We start from the raw sequence: 18,692 nt of genomic DNA on the forward strand, positions 1-18,692 counted from the left end.
ACAGTTAGGCCATGGCCTCATCTTGAGCACGTCACCGATAACATAGCTCTTCCTCAAAGTCACGAGATTGGCATACTAACTGGCTGCAACTGTTCACAAGCTCTTCTTCCTAGAGAAGTGGTGTCTGGTGAATAAAATCAACCATTTGCATGGAGAACTGACTTAGGAAGGAGCATTATTGGATATGACAGCCCATACATAGTCTGTGGATATGTTTTTAACTTTAATGAGAGGGTCGCTGAAGAGGACCACTTCTTCCAAGATGATCTTGAGAACTTCACTGCATCAGTTTTCATCAAAACTGGTACAGTGAATCTGGCACGAAGTACATAGTCAAGTTGAGATGCCTCTTCTATTTCAAAGAGAAAGGCCAACCTTACCAAACAATGTCGAACGTGCTGTCCATCACCTAACTGCCCAGAAAGAAAATTTATAAGAGAGAGAACTATCAGGACTACAAAGCCTTCATGGAGGAAACTATTGCTCATGGAGATGCTGATAAAGTCCAAAAAGCAGATTTCCACAAGTGCCCAGTGTGGTACATCCCACATCATGGTGTTTGTCACCAGCAAAAGCCTGGCAAAATCTGTATTGTTTTTGAATGCTTTGCCCGGTTTCAGGGAACATCCTTCAATGACCACCTTTTGATAGGTCCAGAGCTGACAGATTCCCTTGTTGGTGTCTTGTGTCACTTTTGTAAGGAAAACAATTACCTCCACTTCCTCTGGTGGGATGCTGATGATTGAATTTGCTTTGCGTGGAAGTTTATTTGGTGATGCTTCTTCCCCAGACTGTGCTGACAATGGACTCAAACATCTTGCAAGAATTTCAAGAGGAAGCTACAGAGAAACAGCCGTCCGTTTCATCAGAATTACATTTTTATGGTCGACGACGGCTTGACAAGTCCATCCACTGAAACCGAAGGAATCCAGCTGGTGAATGAAGCACGACAGTTGTGCAGCAGCGCTAACTTAAGGCTACACAAGTTCATCTCCAACAGTAAAGGCTGAAACGTGTCATGATTTGGGGTTTTGTTTGTTTTGGACTTTTCTGGACTAGATTATGGTACAAGACAACCAGCGCTTTCAAGTTGTTGCTTGATGTGGAGCGTCTTCCACTTGACAGAATCTCTGCAGTTCTTCATCATGAGTAAATATGGTAATTAGTAATTATCTTTTGTCTGCACTTAACCCATCCCTCAGGGACCAGTGATGTTGCATTCAACTCAAATCTGAAAATTTAGAATTTTAATTGATGAGCTGATTGATAAGTTTGTATTAGCTGAATGTTAAATATTCAACAGGCTTTTATTCAGCCATCCATTTTCCTGGACACTGATGGGCAGTTCATGCTGTAAACTCAGACACAGAATTGAATGTGGGGGTAATTGGACGTGGAGGGAGTTGTGGAGCAGAAAACAACTTAAAAACTTGCATTTTTAAGGGATTTATCCTGAAACAGCAACACTAAGGTAGACATGCTTCGATTACATCAGATGAAAATGGTAGACCTGAACCTTCAATGGATGGAAAAGTCTGGTCTGCTTTATGTGGTTTTCCCTTGCAATACCAGAACTAAAATAACCATCAGATAAGGTCATTGAGCACAAAATATTTAGATTTGAGGAGAAAATAGATGCACCAATCAAGCTTTTCCTGGATTGAACTAATTTCTGGATTACTTACTAGATATGAGGGGAAATGCCCTATGAGTTCCTTGATAGAGGTAGCACTTTGAATCCAACTGAAAATGAACAAACCTAACAATTATCTCTATTTATGCATCAAACCAGATACGTCTCATCCAAATCTGATTTTTATTCATTCCAAAAAACAAAACAAAAAGACGATCCAAAAGTTTTGGTGGTGCCTTTACAGCCCATAAATGTCAAAACTATTTGGAAATTTAAATTCCAACCAATTAACTTATTGATCAGAACTGAATGAAACTGTATTCTGATTTCTGGCCAATTCCTTGGTCCATTATTATAATTCAATACAGACATTTTGACTGATGTCAGTATTTCATGGGTCTCCTCCGATTAGAGCTGGGCCCCACATACACAACAACCCAACCTCTTCATCATAAATAGAATTTGTTTAATTAAGTAAGGCATAAAGATAATCAAGTTTAAATACAGCAAGATTTCTATAAACACTTTCAGTGGTTAGAATATACAATTATGAGGAATTTGTTTAGAACATTAAAAGCATCAGGCCATGAAGTCAACAAACAGGTTCTATTTGTTCAGAGAATGAGCCAGGAATCCCAACAGGTCTGAGCAGCAAAAACTCTTTGCACAAGAAAAGAAGTCTGTCTTTTGACTGCTCACTCACCAAGTCATTATAATGCAGGAAAATGATGTGGAAGTAGAGTGCTGGGAATTTCCTGTGTCTTTAAGCATTGCTTTAATGGTTGGAGTTAATCAGCATGGAGCAACAGAAGTGTGATGCTCCATAGCTAAAGAGCAGGAAAATGACAAAGTAAATCTCTAAGGCTATATATGGATCACTGTTTTCGTTTAACATTTCTGCAAACATCTTTTAAAAACACCATGACATGAAGGCTTAAAACAAACAGAGTTCCCAGATCATACCAGGTGACCCCCGGCATGAGTTGAACAGTTGAAAAGAATTTGTGGTATGGATGAAACCAGCAGAACCAGATGCTTCTGAGTGACAGCTAATCTGAACGGCGCCTCCTCCAGTCACATGGGAATCAGGCTCAACAGATAAGCTGGCCCTCTAAAAGTGCATTCAAACAAGTGAAGAACAGAAGTGTGGTTGTAGTTCAAACTCTGCTTGATACAGTTTTAAATCCTTCATCTGACCATATTAGGTGGGATTTTCAGTTATGTTATAATCAATGTCCAATCGACTGATTTGGATTTATCCTTCATTAACAGTCACAGAAGGCTTTTGCTCTAATAGCGGCAGCTGTCATCATAGGAGGTCAGATCCATCTCAAAGTAATCCTCCAGTTTCCACTGCAGCGTATCAAACGTGGGCCGTTCCTGTTCGTTTTCCTTCCAGCATTCGCTCATGATGTCGTACAGCTGTTTCGGGCAGTTGGGGGGACAGTCCATCCTTTTGCCTTTAGCAAGCCATTGGACTACCTGCATGTTGGTCATAGCTAGAGAGAGAAAAAAACAAAACAAAGATGGAACATAAGTACTGATCCAACTGGACACGATTGCTGGTGGAATAATTTGAAGGCTTTTATACAAGATATGTGATTCTTACTTGGGTAAGGCATCTGACCAAATGTCATGATCTCATACAGCAAGATGCCAAAGGACCAAACATCTGATTTGATGGTGAACTTATTATCATTGATTGCCTCCGGAGCAGTCCACTTCACAGGGAATTTACTCCCCTCCTTGGCCTCATATACATTTTCATTTTCTTTCTACAATAAAAAAAAATATAAAAGATTTTAATTTTAAGAACTGAAATCTGGCAAAGTGGAGCATTCCTACTTAGGAAGAAATCACAAACAAAAACTTGTTTTCAGTAGAATCCAACCTGCAAATGTCCAACCTACCATAAAAACCCTGGCCAGACCGAAATCTGCCACTTTGCAGATGTTGTTGTCGCCCACCAGAACGTTCCTGGCAGCCAGGTCTCTGTGGATGTAGTTCTGCTGCTCCAAGTAAGCCATGCCTGATGCCACCTGGGCTGCCATTTCAATTTGGTCTGAGATGCGCAGAGTGAGACCCTTGTCCTCTATTATCAAGGTAGAAATAAATGAAAATATTCAGTAACAATGACGTTTTACCCTCAGTATGCTCTGTCATTGTTGAGCATCTATGCCTAACCGTCTGATAAAACAGACACCTGGTGGTTTTGGTAGCAGGGTTTGAAAAGTCAGCTGCCATCTTTTTTGTATGATTAAACATTAATATATATAACGACAATGTCCACGGAAATTCCAATGCACTAGTAAGGCATTGCAACAGGTCTGTTGAGTATTTTCTACATGTAGAAAATGAACCTGACATTCCGTGCAGGCTCGATGCCAGCTGATTAAATCGTTCCTTTTACAGTAAGGACTAGGGAAGAGTTCAGCCAGTCAAAAATTACAACTTTTTTTTTTAAAAAGCGATTTAATACACCATAAGGCAACTGCCTACTGCACGGGTAAATAAAAAAAAAAAAAACAAGATAAAATCATAATAGCAGTAAGCAATTAGGTAATATAAAAATGAAATGTACAATAAAAGACAGCACAAAGCCTGGCCTACTGTGCATGCTCGCTGGAGTTAAAAGCCAGGAGTGTTTTTAAAAAAAGCTTTAAACTCATCCAGAGTTCTGACAGAGCTAACACAAAGAGGGAGACCATGCTAGAGTTTAGGAAACGCAGCTGAAAAGGCTCGGTTTCCCTTAGTCACAAGTCAAGCCCTAGAACCACCAAGAACATTTGATGTTCAGATGTCAGAGCCCTACAAGAACCAGACATATGTCCTCTGGTTCTGAGAGAAAAAGGAGCTGCAGAACCAGTAAGGCTTTAACCTGCTCTCATCTCCCACATGCCTCAACAGTAACGTCATTTCAGAATGTTCTAACGAGTAGAAAGTATTCCAAACAGGTAGGAATGACCAAGGTAAAAGGAACCTTAATCTTGTTCAAGTTTTTACTTGTAATTACACAACAGCCTGAAAACAGACCTTTACTTCCAGAAATGGAACCAAAGTTTGACTGATCAACTGTTCTTACAAACTTATAATCAAAGTCTGAAAGAAGTCTGGAAAAGGTTTTCTAATCTATCAAAAAAGCAATCCAACAAAGTCATTTAGGAGGAACAAGTCTAACCCGTCTGTTGCAATTTGGTCTTTTTTTCCCCCACCACAATGGAAGGTTTTTGAACACCATGTTTGACACCAGCCTGAACTTTGACTAGGCCACTCCAAAGCCTTCCTTTTATAATTTTAAACCATTCTGGGTCAGTTACTGCGCTTAAGGTCATTGTTTTGTTGCATAAACCAAATGTGATTGAACATTGGTCTTGGTCACAGTTTCATTAAATATGTCAGGTTCTCCAGTTTCTGAAGCAGCTAAGTGGCTCTAGACCAAAAAGCATCCACTCCTTTGTTTAATGGTTTTGCAGCAGAAGTTCCACCTTTCAACATATTTTCCCCACAAGTCTTGAGGATCCTCAGGATGTTTTTCATTTTGGCAAATGTTAGATTTTTGTGTGGATTCTTTTGTTTGTTTGTTGTTGTGGTTTTGTTTTTTTCTGTCAGCTGTATTCACCTTATAACCATCCCTTGGGTACAATTTTGGTCCACAGTCTCTTGTAATGTTCAATCATAAACCTCAACTGAGGCAGTGAAACCTGCAGAACTTTGAATGTTCTGGGTTCTATGGTGACTTCCCAGACAAGCTACAAATGTAGCCTTGGAGTAATTTTGGTAGGCCAGCCACTTCTAGGTAGGTTCACTGTTGCTCCATGCTTTTCTCCACTTGTGGATAACGATAAAGCCCTAAAGCCTTAGAAATGGTATCAGTGATCTTGTTTTTCAGCTTTTCTAGCTTTTTTTCCCAAATCAGGGCATAACATGCATTTTCTTTTAAGTCTTTAAGCCAACTTCATGTTGTCACACTGGTTCTATTTAAGCAGTTATTTGACTACAGTTCTGGCAGTAATTGGGCCTGGGCATCACAAAGCAACTCCATTAGCAAGAAAATGTGGTTTATCACAATTAATGAATGATCTAACTTGGTGGGTGATTGCTTTTTTATATTAGGCCAGGCTGTTTTATTCCTTATCAAATTAAATGGTTTGAAAACTGCACTTTGTTCAGGTTAGCTTTGCCCTATTTGCAAAGATGTTTTAAGATTGAAAATGTAACAAAAGGAAACCCTGAAGAAATCTTTTGGGGGCAAATACTTCTTACAGCACTGCACATAAAGGAAATACAAAGCAGAAATAAAAAGTATGACTTCTCTCTCAGTAGTACTCATTTATGGAACTATAGTGTACGAAGAGTCATACTTAAAGTTTCCCTTCTGTAACTGAATCAGCTACAATGCATCACTAACAGCAGGTCTGAACAGGACCCATCACACTGCTCTAGAAGATGAGGCAGACATGCTGGATGATGCTGACAAACAGGATAGAGGCAATGGGACAGCAAAAGACCTGCGGTAAAACTGACAGCTTAACAAAATTATGAATTTTGAAATTAAGAATAAATAAATAAATATTAAATTATGAGTAGTGGCTAGGAAAAGCATTCCCACCATATCAAAACAATCAGAAAGTCTATAGATCAACACTCATCATGACGTTTGAAGCAGAGTGTGTGGACGACTTACTTCGAAGGTACTCCAGCAGGCTGCCGTGCCTCATCAGCTCTGTGATGATGTAGAAGGGATCCTCCATGGTGCACACGGCATACAGCTGGATCAGCTTGGGGTGCCGCAACCTCTTCATGAGCTGAGCCTCTCCCAGGAATTCTGCAGGGTCCATTGTACCTGAAAAGAAGAGAGCTCTGCATTTTGGCATTCCTATAAGTCTTATTTTGAATAACGTCCTAAAAGTTCTAAAGATTTTAGATATCTTTTGCTTTAAAACAGTAAGCCATAAAAAGTAATCATTAACTGTTTAAATGCAAACGGTGTAATGTAAATGCAGGTCATTTACATTACACCGTTTGTAATGGACCTTCCAAACTGACTGTACAGCAATAACATCCCACTGTAGCCTGCTTGAAATCTCTAGAACGATGAACTGATTTAAATTTTATGGATCTTAGTAATTTAATGTATCTTATTGAGCAAGCAGTGTGAAACGTGGAGAAATGTGTCTGTTCTAGTTAACAGAACAGTCAAAAAACAAAAACACAAATAGCTGTTTATTTTCCAGTACCAGGTTTGAGGGTCTTCACAGCGACTGACGTGGTTCCGTTCCACAACCCCTCATAGACTTCTCCAAACTGTCCGGCTCCCAGCTTGGTCAGCAGCTTGATAGAACTGCGAGGAATCTCCCACTGATCCACCGTGTTGTAGGACAGACCATAGGTCTGTGGAGCCTCTATCTGCAGACAGGAAGGTTAGTGATGAGAACCAAGCTAGACGTGAGCAGTGTCTGCGGTCCTGAATGCGGCAGTTTACCTTTCTGCATGGCTCGCCCAGACGCGCACACAGCCCATCAGACTGTCTGGAGTAAAATTCCACCAAGTCCTTCAGTGTTGGGAAGGACTTGGTTCTAGACACGTAGTAGTCACCGTCTTCCCGCTTCTGGAGTTTATAGTGTTTCACCGCCCCTTGGTGCAAAACTGAGAAACAATAGAGGAGCATTTTAGTTCTCGCCAATGCGAAACTAAGATTTCTCCAACAAATGAAAATTTCAAGTCTAAAGATTTTGTATTAAGCTTGGTTTGTTTGAATCTATGCATTCACAATTGAGTTGAAAGTCAGCATTAGAAGAGGGAAAATGAGCTGTGCTGTTGAGATTCATTTTAAAAATAAAATCTGTTCTGCGCACATTTGCTTTCCTAACATTAACTGACAATTCAAAACAGAATCCAGTGGAGCAAATTGCCTTCAGAGGTCACCTAATTGGTTAATGGAGTCCACTCAGATGTGATTTAATCTCAAAATAAATCCAGCTGTTCTGTGAAGGCCTTGGAGAACAAACAGCATAATGAAGACCAAGAGCACAGAGGACAGGTCAGGGAGGAAGTTGTGAAGACGTTTTTTTTATCTCGTTTATTTTGAACCAACAAAATACGCATAGGAATACCAATTTACATAAATTGAATAATGCAGGGTTACGTTCTAAAACAATCCTCCAAGCTGTAAAAATCTCTCAGAACTCCGTTCAACCCATCATCTGAATATGCCGACTGGATGGACCAACCACAGACCTAGCAACACACAGATGTCTACCTAGACTGCCAGACCAAGGAACAAGAGTATTAATGAGAGAAGCAGCCAAGGTGCCCATGGTAACTCTGGAGGAGATACAGTGATCTACAGCTCAGGTGGGAGTATCTGTTGAGAGGACAACTACCAGTCATGAACACAACACATCTGGCATTTGTGGAAGACTGACAAGAAGCTACTCAGAGTTGATGTGAAGATTGATAAAGTATGTACAGGGAAATCCTGAAGGATAATATGTTAGATGCAGCCAATGACTGGATACCGGAGAAGATTAACCTTCCAGCAGAACAACCCCAAACATCCAGCCAGACTTACAATGGGAGGGTATTGATCAGGTTGTCTGCAGTGTAGTAGCACCCTAGGGCTGGAGTTGCAACCTTTAGGTGCATCTCTGCTCCAACACACCTGAATAAATGGAATGGCATGTCAGCAAAATCGGCAAAGGCTTGCTCACTAACCAAGGAGGTAGTTTGGCCTTTTGGTGAAGTCATGCTGGAGCAGGAATGGCTCTAAACATTGCAGGACAGCAGCTCTCGAGGATTGGTGTTGCCCACAGCTGGTTTAGACCAAAGCTTAGAATAATAGGAGTCACCAACATGGTTCCCGCTGGCATCTGGTAGCCCCCAAGGACCATATGTGGTGCCCTCAAGTTCAAAAATAGTAAAAGCCCTCCAGAGAGCTGCATCTAAACTATATTATTTAGTTTAGTTTTTATTCATTTAGTCTTTGTCATACTTGCACCGTAAAGGAGCAGCCTTGCAGTCTGTGATGGTTTTGATACCCTGCCACATGAGTCTGGTGTTTGTCAGGTCATGAAAGAATCTTTGGATTTTCTGACCATAGGCACACTTTGCTATTTTTATGGCATGGTTCAGGTTAGCTCTGGGTGATCTGAATGCCTCTCAGTCACTTGAACACTGAATTTCATGTGCTCAGCATTATGCGTACCTCAGTGGACCTCCAGGGTTTCTGATTTAGCCGTATGGAGACGATCTTGGTCACAGAGACATCCTCAATGAACTTGATGTATCCACACACAGATTCAGATTATTCCTCTACATTGGTGTGTTGGTTTTCATTTGTAGCCTCCCTGAACATGTACCGGGTCATGCACTCAAAACAGTCCCATAATGCTGACACAGATGCTGTAGGCCAGACCCCAGTGGGTTTTCCTCTGATAGGGAGGTTCCTGAATGCAGGAATTAGTGTAAACCAGAGATGGTCTGATGAGCCAACCAAGGTGGGGGTGGGGGGCTGCATTTGTGTAGGCTTTTTCTAGTTTGTCTGAGCTTCTAGTTGCAAAATTCCCATCATGATGGAATTGTGGGAGAACAGGCCTCACGCTGAACTGATTAAAGTCCCCAGCAAAAATAAAAACACCCTCTGGATCAGTGGTTTGCAAGTGACTGATGGAGCAGTAGGGCAAGCTTGGAGCCTCCTTGTTGTTAGCACTCATTAATAAAATTGAAAACCCAAGTATGAGGGATTGCTGCAAAGCCATGGATAATGCAGACGACTCTCCCTGTAGCTCTACGCTTCTCCAGGAGTGAATGCTGCTTGTCGGGACTTTGACGCAATAAACTGGTTCCCTTATATAGGAAATTTTTGACCAATCTGTATAATCTGACCCAATATGTATAATCTGTATAATATGATTGAATTTGACTTTGTAAAGTGCCTTTAAATGACATGTTTCATGAATTGGTGCTATATAAATAAAATTGAAGTACAGTTTTCTTTCCATTTCAGTTGTGTGTAACTTGGTACCGGTCAATCAGATAACACCCAAATGAAATACGGTGTAAATACTTTTGCATGGCACTGTATGTGTGGATATATGCATATATGATGCTTTGATCACTGTAACACATCTGTATTGAATGTCATAACTTAATGTTTCAAGCACTACTAAAGCGATTGTCTTTGCAAACACGGTCCATTTTAACAAGTTGTAAACAGAACGGTAACATTCTATTATCTCATCATCTTATGTTTGAGGAGATGGGAAAGAACCATTTCCACATCCAGGAAACGCAAAAATGTTATTGGCATACATGTGAACTTCTGTAATGATACCAATTCCATGCACAGACTAGAATAGTTGGCCATCAAATATAGGATTAGCTCCTCCAAGCCTGGGACAATGGTAAATAATCAGAAAAGAAATGGAGGTGGGCTAGGTATGATTTTTGGATTTACCTATTTTACAACATCAGAAGTTCCAATCCTATCTAGGTAACCAGTATAAAACCTGAAATCTGCATTAACGTAAAATTTTGAGCACAATCTGGACCACACACTGGCCAAAAGGTACCTCCCCTTAAACTGCATACTTATTTCCCACCCCCAACTGAAAGTAAAATAAAAGGCCGGACATGGTTTGTCTAATGTTGCTCGGCTGCAGACTAATTCCAGAAGGTTAGACAGCTGAGTTAGAGCTTATTCTAGACAGCTTTTAATCTATTCATTTGGGTTTTTAAAACATTTTACTATACGACACGAGTAAACAGAACAGGTACTGTATAAAAAAATAAGTCACTACTTTCCTTTAATAACGCACCATGGAACAAACAGAGGGCTTGGAATGGGCAAGGTTGAGATAAAGTAAAGAGATAAAGTTATCAAACAGCTTTCATGGTAACTGGGTTCTGTATTTATTCACCTTGATAACAATCACACCATCAGTCACGGGCAACAACGTCACCTGCTGAACAATGCTGGGATTGTTGGGCGACGTGTGTTTAGGACCAACTGAGAAAATAACATTCAGCGAGGGGATTATTGATCACGGGCTGTTGGTTGTATCGTCATTTAAAGGAAGTCCGGCAACAGAACATTTTTGGGATTTGTTCTGTATGAAGTACTCCAAACAAATGCCAACTGGTTAAATAAGACAGAAAATCTAAACATCACAAGCTTCCTCCATCCTTTTCTGCACTTCAGAGAGAAAAAGAAGAAGTTGAAACTGTCACAGAGGCAGTCTTTTAGATAAAGCCGTAGAAAAGAGTCTGGTTTGAACGATGTGCTTACAAACCACAGCCCAAAACATCACATTTAGCCTGAAGCCCAAACTACTGTGTCCTGCTCCCAGTTCACTTACTTGACAGAGAGTACTCTCCTTTCTGACTTTCAGAGTTTCTAATGAGGAATGAACCTTGCAGGTTCCCATTGGCCAGGAGCAACTTCTCTGCATCCAGCCTCTTGGTGTCTGGGAAATACCATCTGGAAGTTAGAAACAATAATTTTCTTAGTTAATCAAAATGTGCATCGACTTTTAACTAAATTCAAATAATTTATGCATTTATTTTTATCAGATGTATTATTTAGGTATGGGTAAAGTATTAGTTTATTTAATCCATTCACCCTGGAAGACATTTGAATCATTAAACAGTAATAAATCCAAACTAATAATAAGGGTTCCTCAAGGCTCCATTCTCGGGCTACTTTTACAGAAAAACATTACCCTCCCTAGCTCAGATTTTGCAGTACTAGAAAATATCTTGTGACAGAAAAATGTTGGCATGCTTTTATTTTTAGTACGCTACATTGTTGTAAAGGCAGCCATAGCCGATCCAAAACACTGGTGCCAGAGGCCTGACCTCCACTAGGAACATGAATCACGTCCTAAAAACGCTGCACTGTTAAATAGAAAAAGGCAAATACAGTTTAACATTGTGTTAATTGTCTACAAAGACTCTTAATGGTTTTGGTTCTAAATACAATAAAGAGATACTAGTCTGGTATGAAATATGTAAACCCCTTAGGTCAGGGATCTTCAATTCCAGTCCTTGAAGTCCAGTGTCCTGCAACTTTTATGCATCTCTGCTTCAACACACCTGAGTGAAATAACCAGGTCATTAGCAGAGCTACTGAGGAGTTCATTCTGCCATTTGATTCAGGTCTGTTGGACCAGGGTCACATGTGAAAGTTTCAGGACACCGGACCTCAAGGACTGGAGTTGAAGACCCCTGCCTTAAGTCATCAAAGACACCTTCACTCAGTAAGTCCACAGCATTTAACTACTGGCTCTTTAAAACCTGGAACGAAACCATGTTTACTGCAGTTTGTCCATAAAGTTCAAAGATTAATTTTTATCATGTGTTGGCTTCATACCCACCTGAATCTGCATTTGTAACATTTTTATTTGATGCTTTGTGTTTTAATGAGTTTTCTGTGCTTTTAAATGGCCCTTTTTCCATTTCTTTGTTTTCCTGTAAAGCCCTTTAAATTAGCCAGTGTATATATGATGCTTTGCAAATAAACAGGGTGAAGAGACAGTTTTATCTCACTTACAGCCATGAGAGGAACAGACAGACCTAGGTACCTGAATCAAGCATAATGCATGAACTGTAGGACGGTGATTTAAAAAAAAAAAAAAAGGGCAACAGCAATCCACTGATCTGATTAAAAAAAACCCAGTGGTGCTTTGTGATCTATGGGTACATTCAATGGTTTTTAAAATTAGTAATGCCATACTTTTGTTTTATACTATGATAGATTTCCTGCTATGACTAACTACCCTGAAGCAGAGTCAGTGGCAGAGAAATACTTCCAGGAGAAGCCTATAAAACAGCTTTGTAATGTGACAGCCTGTTGACAAGGCAGACATAATTTCAGGTTATGAAATGAAAATAAAGGACTGTAACAAAAGGCTGCCGAGCATCCTGAACCACCTGGCTAAACTATTTTAAATTGAGTAACATTCATGTGACTTTTTCTCTCCATAAAGCACGGAGTGGTTGAGTTCAGTTTGGTTCTAAAATCATATCTGTCCTGTGGGTCTCCATTGCCCTGTGATGGACTAGTGATCTCTCTCTCCTACTGACTACGGAGATCTCCACTACTCTACCTACCAGCCTACCAGCATTAAGAAGGCACAGAAAACTCACGGCTACCATGAGGTGACTGTGGAAAGCAACAAAACTCTTAACACTCGGAACCTCCACCGTACTGCATCTACTAGAACGGCCACAAGCAGTCATTGTAACACCTGCCTTTAAACCGCAACTCACCTTCTAGGGTTAGGGCTAAATTTAATTTACCAAATATTTTTTTTAAATTAAGCAAATTAAGCATTGACCTTTTATTGTCAATGAAATCCATGCTGCATTCTAAACATATATACAAGAGAAGATTGTCTATTCGATCAAGAAATCTACCAAAATATTTTAATATTAAACAGCAGTCTTAGAATCCCTCGTGTCAGAAATTACCCCTAAACACCAATTTTTAGATTGCCAAAATATTAGTAATACACTTTAATCAACATAATAGAGAACACACAAAAATTTTTGGGGAAAAAAAAAAAAAAAAAAGCTTTCAACTTTTATCTTGCTTGAGAAAGTCAAAGTATCATTATTCCCTGGTCTCAAAAGGACCGCCTGCAGCTGAAATAGGTAGAAATGATGGCATTGCATTAGTCCTTTGCACACCATCTACAGTATGAAAGCTGTTTTATGAAAATTTACACTTATTAAAAGCTGGGGGCCAGCTAAACTTTTTTTACTATCATAAAGTAATATAACCATACATACTGCAGAAAAAAGGTTAAAATGTCTGCCATGGTGGTTCTAAAACCAACTTCCAGCAAAACCAGGCTTGGATCCTCTCCCTTAACCGCCTGGAGGATGGTAAATGATACGACTTTTTTTTTAGTTTAACAATCTTAAATCATCACAGTGTAAATCAGCCACTGGAACATAGAAGTGCCTTCGGTTCAGATTATTTCACAGATGTGGCTTTTCCCATAGGGTTCTTTAGAATTGCTTTTTCCCTTAAAAGGCTCAGTTCTGTTCACAAAGTTTACCTACATCTAACATTTACATTTCTCCATTACCACTGTAGATTACAAATCATTTTCTGTTCATCAGTAGGAAACTATATAAAGAAAAAATAGATCTACAGTAGTGAACAAACGTATTTATGCAAATCCATTTTAAACTTTGGTTCGCAGTTTGTTGGGTATGTAAACATAAAACAATCAAGGTTATAATCAAACATCTGAAACTTGCACTAGGGTAATTATCTGCTGCTCGGAATCCCACGTTTCACTTCTGTTTTGCTTTAGAAAGACAGTAAAAGTGAGAGATCACTGGCTTTTGGCACGGTTGCTGATGAAAGGAATTCCTAGTTTTAATCCATCATTTGGGGACGTTTCATTAAATGTGAAAATTGTTATAAAGTTAAACTACTAGACATCTTTAAATTAAAGTAAAACTAAGATGACTGACAACATATATCTCAAGCTGTTAATGATTGGGTTTTATAGCTGAAGAAAAAAATATACAACTACTTTTTCTAAAAATTTTAATACAACATGAAAAGGTAAAAAAAAAAATGTTTTATACACAAATCTCACATTGTGGTCATGTTTGGGTCTAAACATTTATGGGGAAATCTCCTGAATGTGTAGCACTCCATGACAACTGCCACATGGAAGGTAGGCTACAAAAGAGGCAGTTCACAGATTTTTGTTTCAAGCATATATTTGGAAAATTAATTGGAAGAAAACTGTAAAAACAAGAGGGACAACTGCTGACTTGGGGTGAGTGTGAAACAAAGTCTATTGAGGAGTTTGAGAGATTTGCCAGGGGTGGTCTTCAGCTGGAGTCAGCGCTTCAGGTGGGACCCCAGGAAGAATGACATATCCAGAAGATGCACTACAACAATGTTGTACCAAGTCCTAAGTCCCTCATCCAGGAAATGTTGGTGCTCCTTTCTGCTGACAGCTTTATGGAGATAATGGTTTCCCTTCCCACCAAGTATCAACAACTGCTAACAATGTCAAAAGTACTGATACTCGTTCAAAGGCTTCACTTTGATGGATTCGCCAGCAAACTGGTCTGATCTAAGCTCGTTTCTCACAACATGAACTTTCTTACTTCAGGTGAGACGTTTCATTCTCTAGAGCCCACTGAACATCCACACTGGAGCAGCCAGCTATTGGCTTTTCAGACAACACTTCCTCCTGCAGCTTCATGTCAAATACCTTTGACCTGAACAATTAACCCTAACCCACGAGAAGCAAAGATGGACTGCTTGCCCATCGGAGTCGGTCCTGCTGGAGATTCAATTCAATCTGAAAAAGCTGAAATGGTGACTCATTGCTTCTCATTGCTTCCATGAGTCAGTAATGAAGAGCTAATCAGATGTTTGTGCAAAGGCTGCTTAGTTTCTTAGTCATGGAACATTCTTTAAACTTGCAGATCAGGTTAGGTAGCGAGCAAAGCAATGAGCTAACACATTCCTGAACTAAATAAAGAAACTGCTTTATTCCTTTAAGGAAACCCAGATGAACCAGCCAGAAGCTGGGTACAAACAGGTCAGACCAATCTATTAGCTAGGGCGCCACCCTCAGCTACTTGGTTTTTATTTTTTACTTTTTCTGTAAAGCTACATGAGTCACATTTCTGCTGTCAGATTGCTACCAAACAGTTCAACACATCAAGCCCTTGAATTTAAATCTAAACGTACCAACAGCTTCTAAACTACAGTTGTCCCACAGCCATGTTTGGAACCATGTAATTCAAGAGTACAATGTCCAGGAACCATCAGGAAACTAGTTTTCGTGCACTGTTGTTCTTCTGTGTTTCCTCTTGGTAGGAATTATTAACCTGGTCCCTGGTCTGGGATAATGATCAACTCTGGCCATGACACAAGTCAAAACTTTGCTCCAAGGAAAAAAAGAATAGAACTATATGGCTTACTATCACATTTCTGATCACCTTTTACTGTTGTTGCATGACAGCAATAAAATTTACAGGTAATTTCCACAAGACCAAATATAAAACATAGATGTAACTCACTGATTTCCACTATTGAGGGAGTCCTTATATTAAAAAAGTCAATTTTGAACTGTTCCTTTAAAACTAGTAGAAATTGTAAAAATAACTTACTTTCTGCATCCTGTCATTCCATGACAAAGTTATACAACTTAATTTGAGCAGGTCACCATAATTCCTATGAGAGACTGTAACACAGGCCATTACCTAGTTCCATGGCAATCGGGTTGAATGACTTGAAAAAGTAAAACCCAATATCCTGCCAATCAGTTAAACTAAAGGATACGCAGTTAATAGCCGTCTAAACTGTGCTCTTTGTTTCTATACAATATTGATCTTTATTTCTAACGGCCTTAAAATTTAGAAAGGTAATGTGTTCGGTCACAACCGGACCAACTCCGTCTGTCAGCTCTAACCCATCAACTATTGGAGCCAGTTCTGATCCAAACGCCCATTGATTGATTGATTGTCTTTTTTATGCATGTAGTTTGTGAGTAGAGTATGAAGACTCCAAAACCATCTTATCAAATTTTTTCATATTCATTTCTTCTTTAATGTCAAGCTTAAGACAAAACTCTATAATGTTAATACATTTTATTAAATTTGTGCGTTTAGGCACATAACTATCAAAATTGTAACTAATCATTAACGCTACCTTTGTTTATACAGTTTATCAGATTTTAATTTAGCATATAAGCATCTCCACCTTGTTAAGTATAAACTATTCACATTCAATTAGGTTACAGTTTATTTGCATAAGCATGAGTCATTTCCAGACATCAACCCTTTCATTTGGACGTGTGTGTGTGTGTGTGTGTGTGTGTTTTATAAGAACTGTTGGTTTTATAGGTTTATAATATGGACTCTGAAATATTGCATTTTTATTTTCTTCATTAGAAGTCTTGTTAGTACCTTCAAACTTTATATTATACTTAAACTTTTCAGAAGGATACAATGTACACAAAAGGAGCCTGACTGTGGTAGCCAATGTTGAGTGCTTAGATTTATGGTGGCAGGTTTAAATAGGGCTCCAGGTGTAAACATTTATAATTTGAAAATGTTATTACCAGAGTTATTTTAACACTAATTTAATCAGTTCGCTGGTTGAGCTTGAGCTGGTGGAAACCATCACACAGACACACCCTGTAACTCTATTAACCAGCAAGTTGTCTTGTTTTTTTCTCCTGTCTGCTGATGAACAAAACTATAGATTTCACCCTTCCTCCACCATTCATCCCAGTGTGTAGTAATTAGTAAGGGCGTGCCAGGAAGTGAGGCCCTAAATAAAGTTTTCAGTTGTCCTAATGGCCAAGCCCTAGTACAAATTTTGGCTAGCCCTGGAATACACAATGTTCTTTTTTATCTTCTGGAGTAAAATAATCCATATATTTATCTAGAAATATGACCACCAGTCACAGGGGTCCCTGTGAACCTGGGCTGATATCCAGACAGATACATGTCCTGATAACTGTAGGAGGGAAAAATGGGACTCCATTTTCCAGTAAAGAAAAATATTTACTGGAAATTAAAGGAACCAGTTTTTTACTTTGGTGTAAACAGCCCATAGGTCACTTTCCTGTCTTTACTGTGTATGAACTGATATTAAAGGATGGGCTGGGTGAGTTACTAGCTATTAACTTCCAGTACGGTCACATCTTTTTTTATAACCTCTATCAGAATATGTGACCATCTGTATTTCAGTCCCACTCTTCATTTGTCGTTTTGTTTTCCGGGGCAGTTTTCAAACAGCGCCCTCTGCTGTCATAATCTCGAATGGTCACCGAATTTGGTGGGCCACCTGAGCGCAGAAGGTCCCATCATGGGTTCAGACTTCAGAGAACCAGAGGCAACAATACAGGGAACCCTTTAGAAAGCAGCTACTGTAAATTAAAGCGGAAGTACTCACGGTTCCGCGTCAATGCTCTCCACAGGGGCCACGTAGTTGGCTGGGATGTATCCTTGTTTGTTGGTCGAGATCCCGGTGATGGCTCTAGCGATCCACCACTCTCCGGCGCTGGGGTCCAGAAGCTCCAGAACATCCCCGGAGTTAAATGTCAGATCGTCCACAGTACGGGCAGAGTAATCAAACAGGGCGATGTAGCGGCCCCCACTTGGCTTTACGAAGCCCGGGGGTGAGGGTAGAGGTCTGTTAACAGGGTGGTCCACCTCCACCTTCCCGACCACCGCTGGGTTGGAAATAACTGTGATGACTTTACTGCTCTCCTTGTTCTTCTCGGCCTTCTTGCAGCAACAGCACGAGACAACTCTGTCCCAGCTCGAAACCTTGGTCCCCATGGTGGGCTCCGCTCTTCAATCACAGCCACCCAGTCACTGCGCCGCTGGCCTCATTATGCCGCAAACGCCAGAGATACTAATGGTCCCGGAACAGGACGGCAGCGATCTTTGACCACGAGAGGTTTCCTGTTTGACGAGCAACTTCTCGGTTCAGACGGAGAAAATCACCTGCACCTGCAGGAATGGGGCGTGACCATCCTGTCAGCACCTTGCTGACGTCATGGCCGTTGTTTGTCACCCTTAACAAGAACGCATGAAGCTGGTTAAGCGCCATATAGCCTATTAATGATAAACACTGCTGAAGAGTTACCAATTTCAACCCGTTCTAAAGTTTTTTGTATTAGCTTTTATTAAACTTTGACTTTTTTATTATTATTATTTTTATTATATTAACCTGGCTCATGTTTAACCACGCAAAGCTCCCCAGTTTGCTTCCTAGCAGGGATGATTCTGACTCCTATGTGTTAAATAAAGTATATTTAATACCTAAGTATGACATTCTTAATTAATATTGACCCGCTCTTATTTCTCGAGTCACACTGCAAGAATTTCCCTCCAAACCACCGGGCCAGTCCTCATGCCAGCCTGTTGACCACAGGCAGGGCCATAGCCAGACTTTCTCACATATTCCTCTCTATCTCTGTCCTCTTTTTATCTATATATAGGCCTACTTTCTTTCTCTGCCTCTCTTTTCTTTTTCTTATGATTTCTTCTCTGTACTCACATT

At 39.9% G+C, this 18,692-nt stretch overlaps 1 protein-coding gene across 1 annotated transcript; it reads right to left on the bottom strand.

Annotated features, from left to right (window-relative positions):
- Positions 1-1,797: 1,797 nt before the first annotated feature.
- Positions 1,798-18,150, bottom strand: frk (fyn-related Src family tyrosine kinase). The gene is made up of 8 exons (XM_012854099.3): positions 17,577-18,150; positions 10,990-11,111; positions 7,116-7,279; positions 6,871-7,039; positions 6,318-6,476; positions 3,544-3,725; positions 3,243-3,408; positions 1,798-3,132 (listed from the first exon to the last, which is right to left on the bottom strand). Exons 1-8 carry the CDS (start codon positions 17,963-17,965, stop codon positions 2,924-2,926), a joined length of 1,560 nt encoding a protein of 519 aa, XP_012709553.2. The 5' UTR covers positions 17,966-18,150; the 3' UTR covers positions 1,798-2,923.
- Between the last annotated feature and the right edge of the window lie 542 nt (positions 18,151-18,692).

Source organism: Fundulus heteroclitus, chromosome 15 (assembly GCF_011125445.2).
Source record: "Fundulus heteroclitus isolate FHET01 chromosome 15, MU-UCD_Fhet_4.1, whole genome shotgun sequence".
NCBI classification, from domain to species: Eukaryota; Metazoa; Chordata; class Actinopteri; order Cyprinodontiformes; family Fundulidae; genus Fundulus; species Fundulus heteroclitus.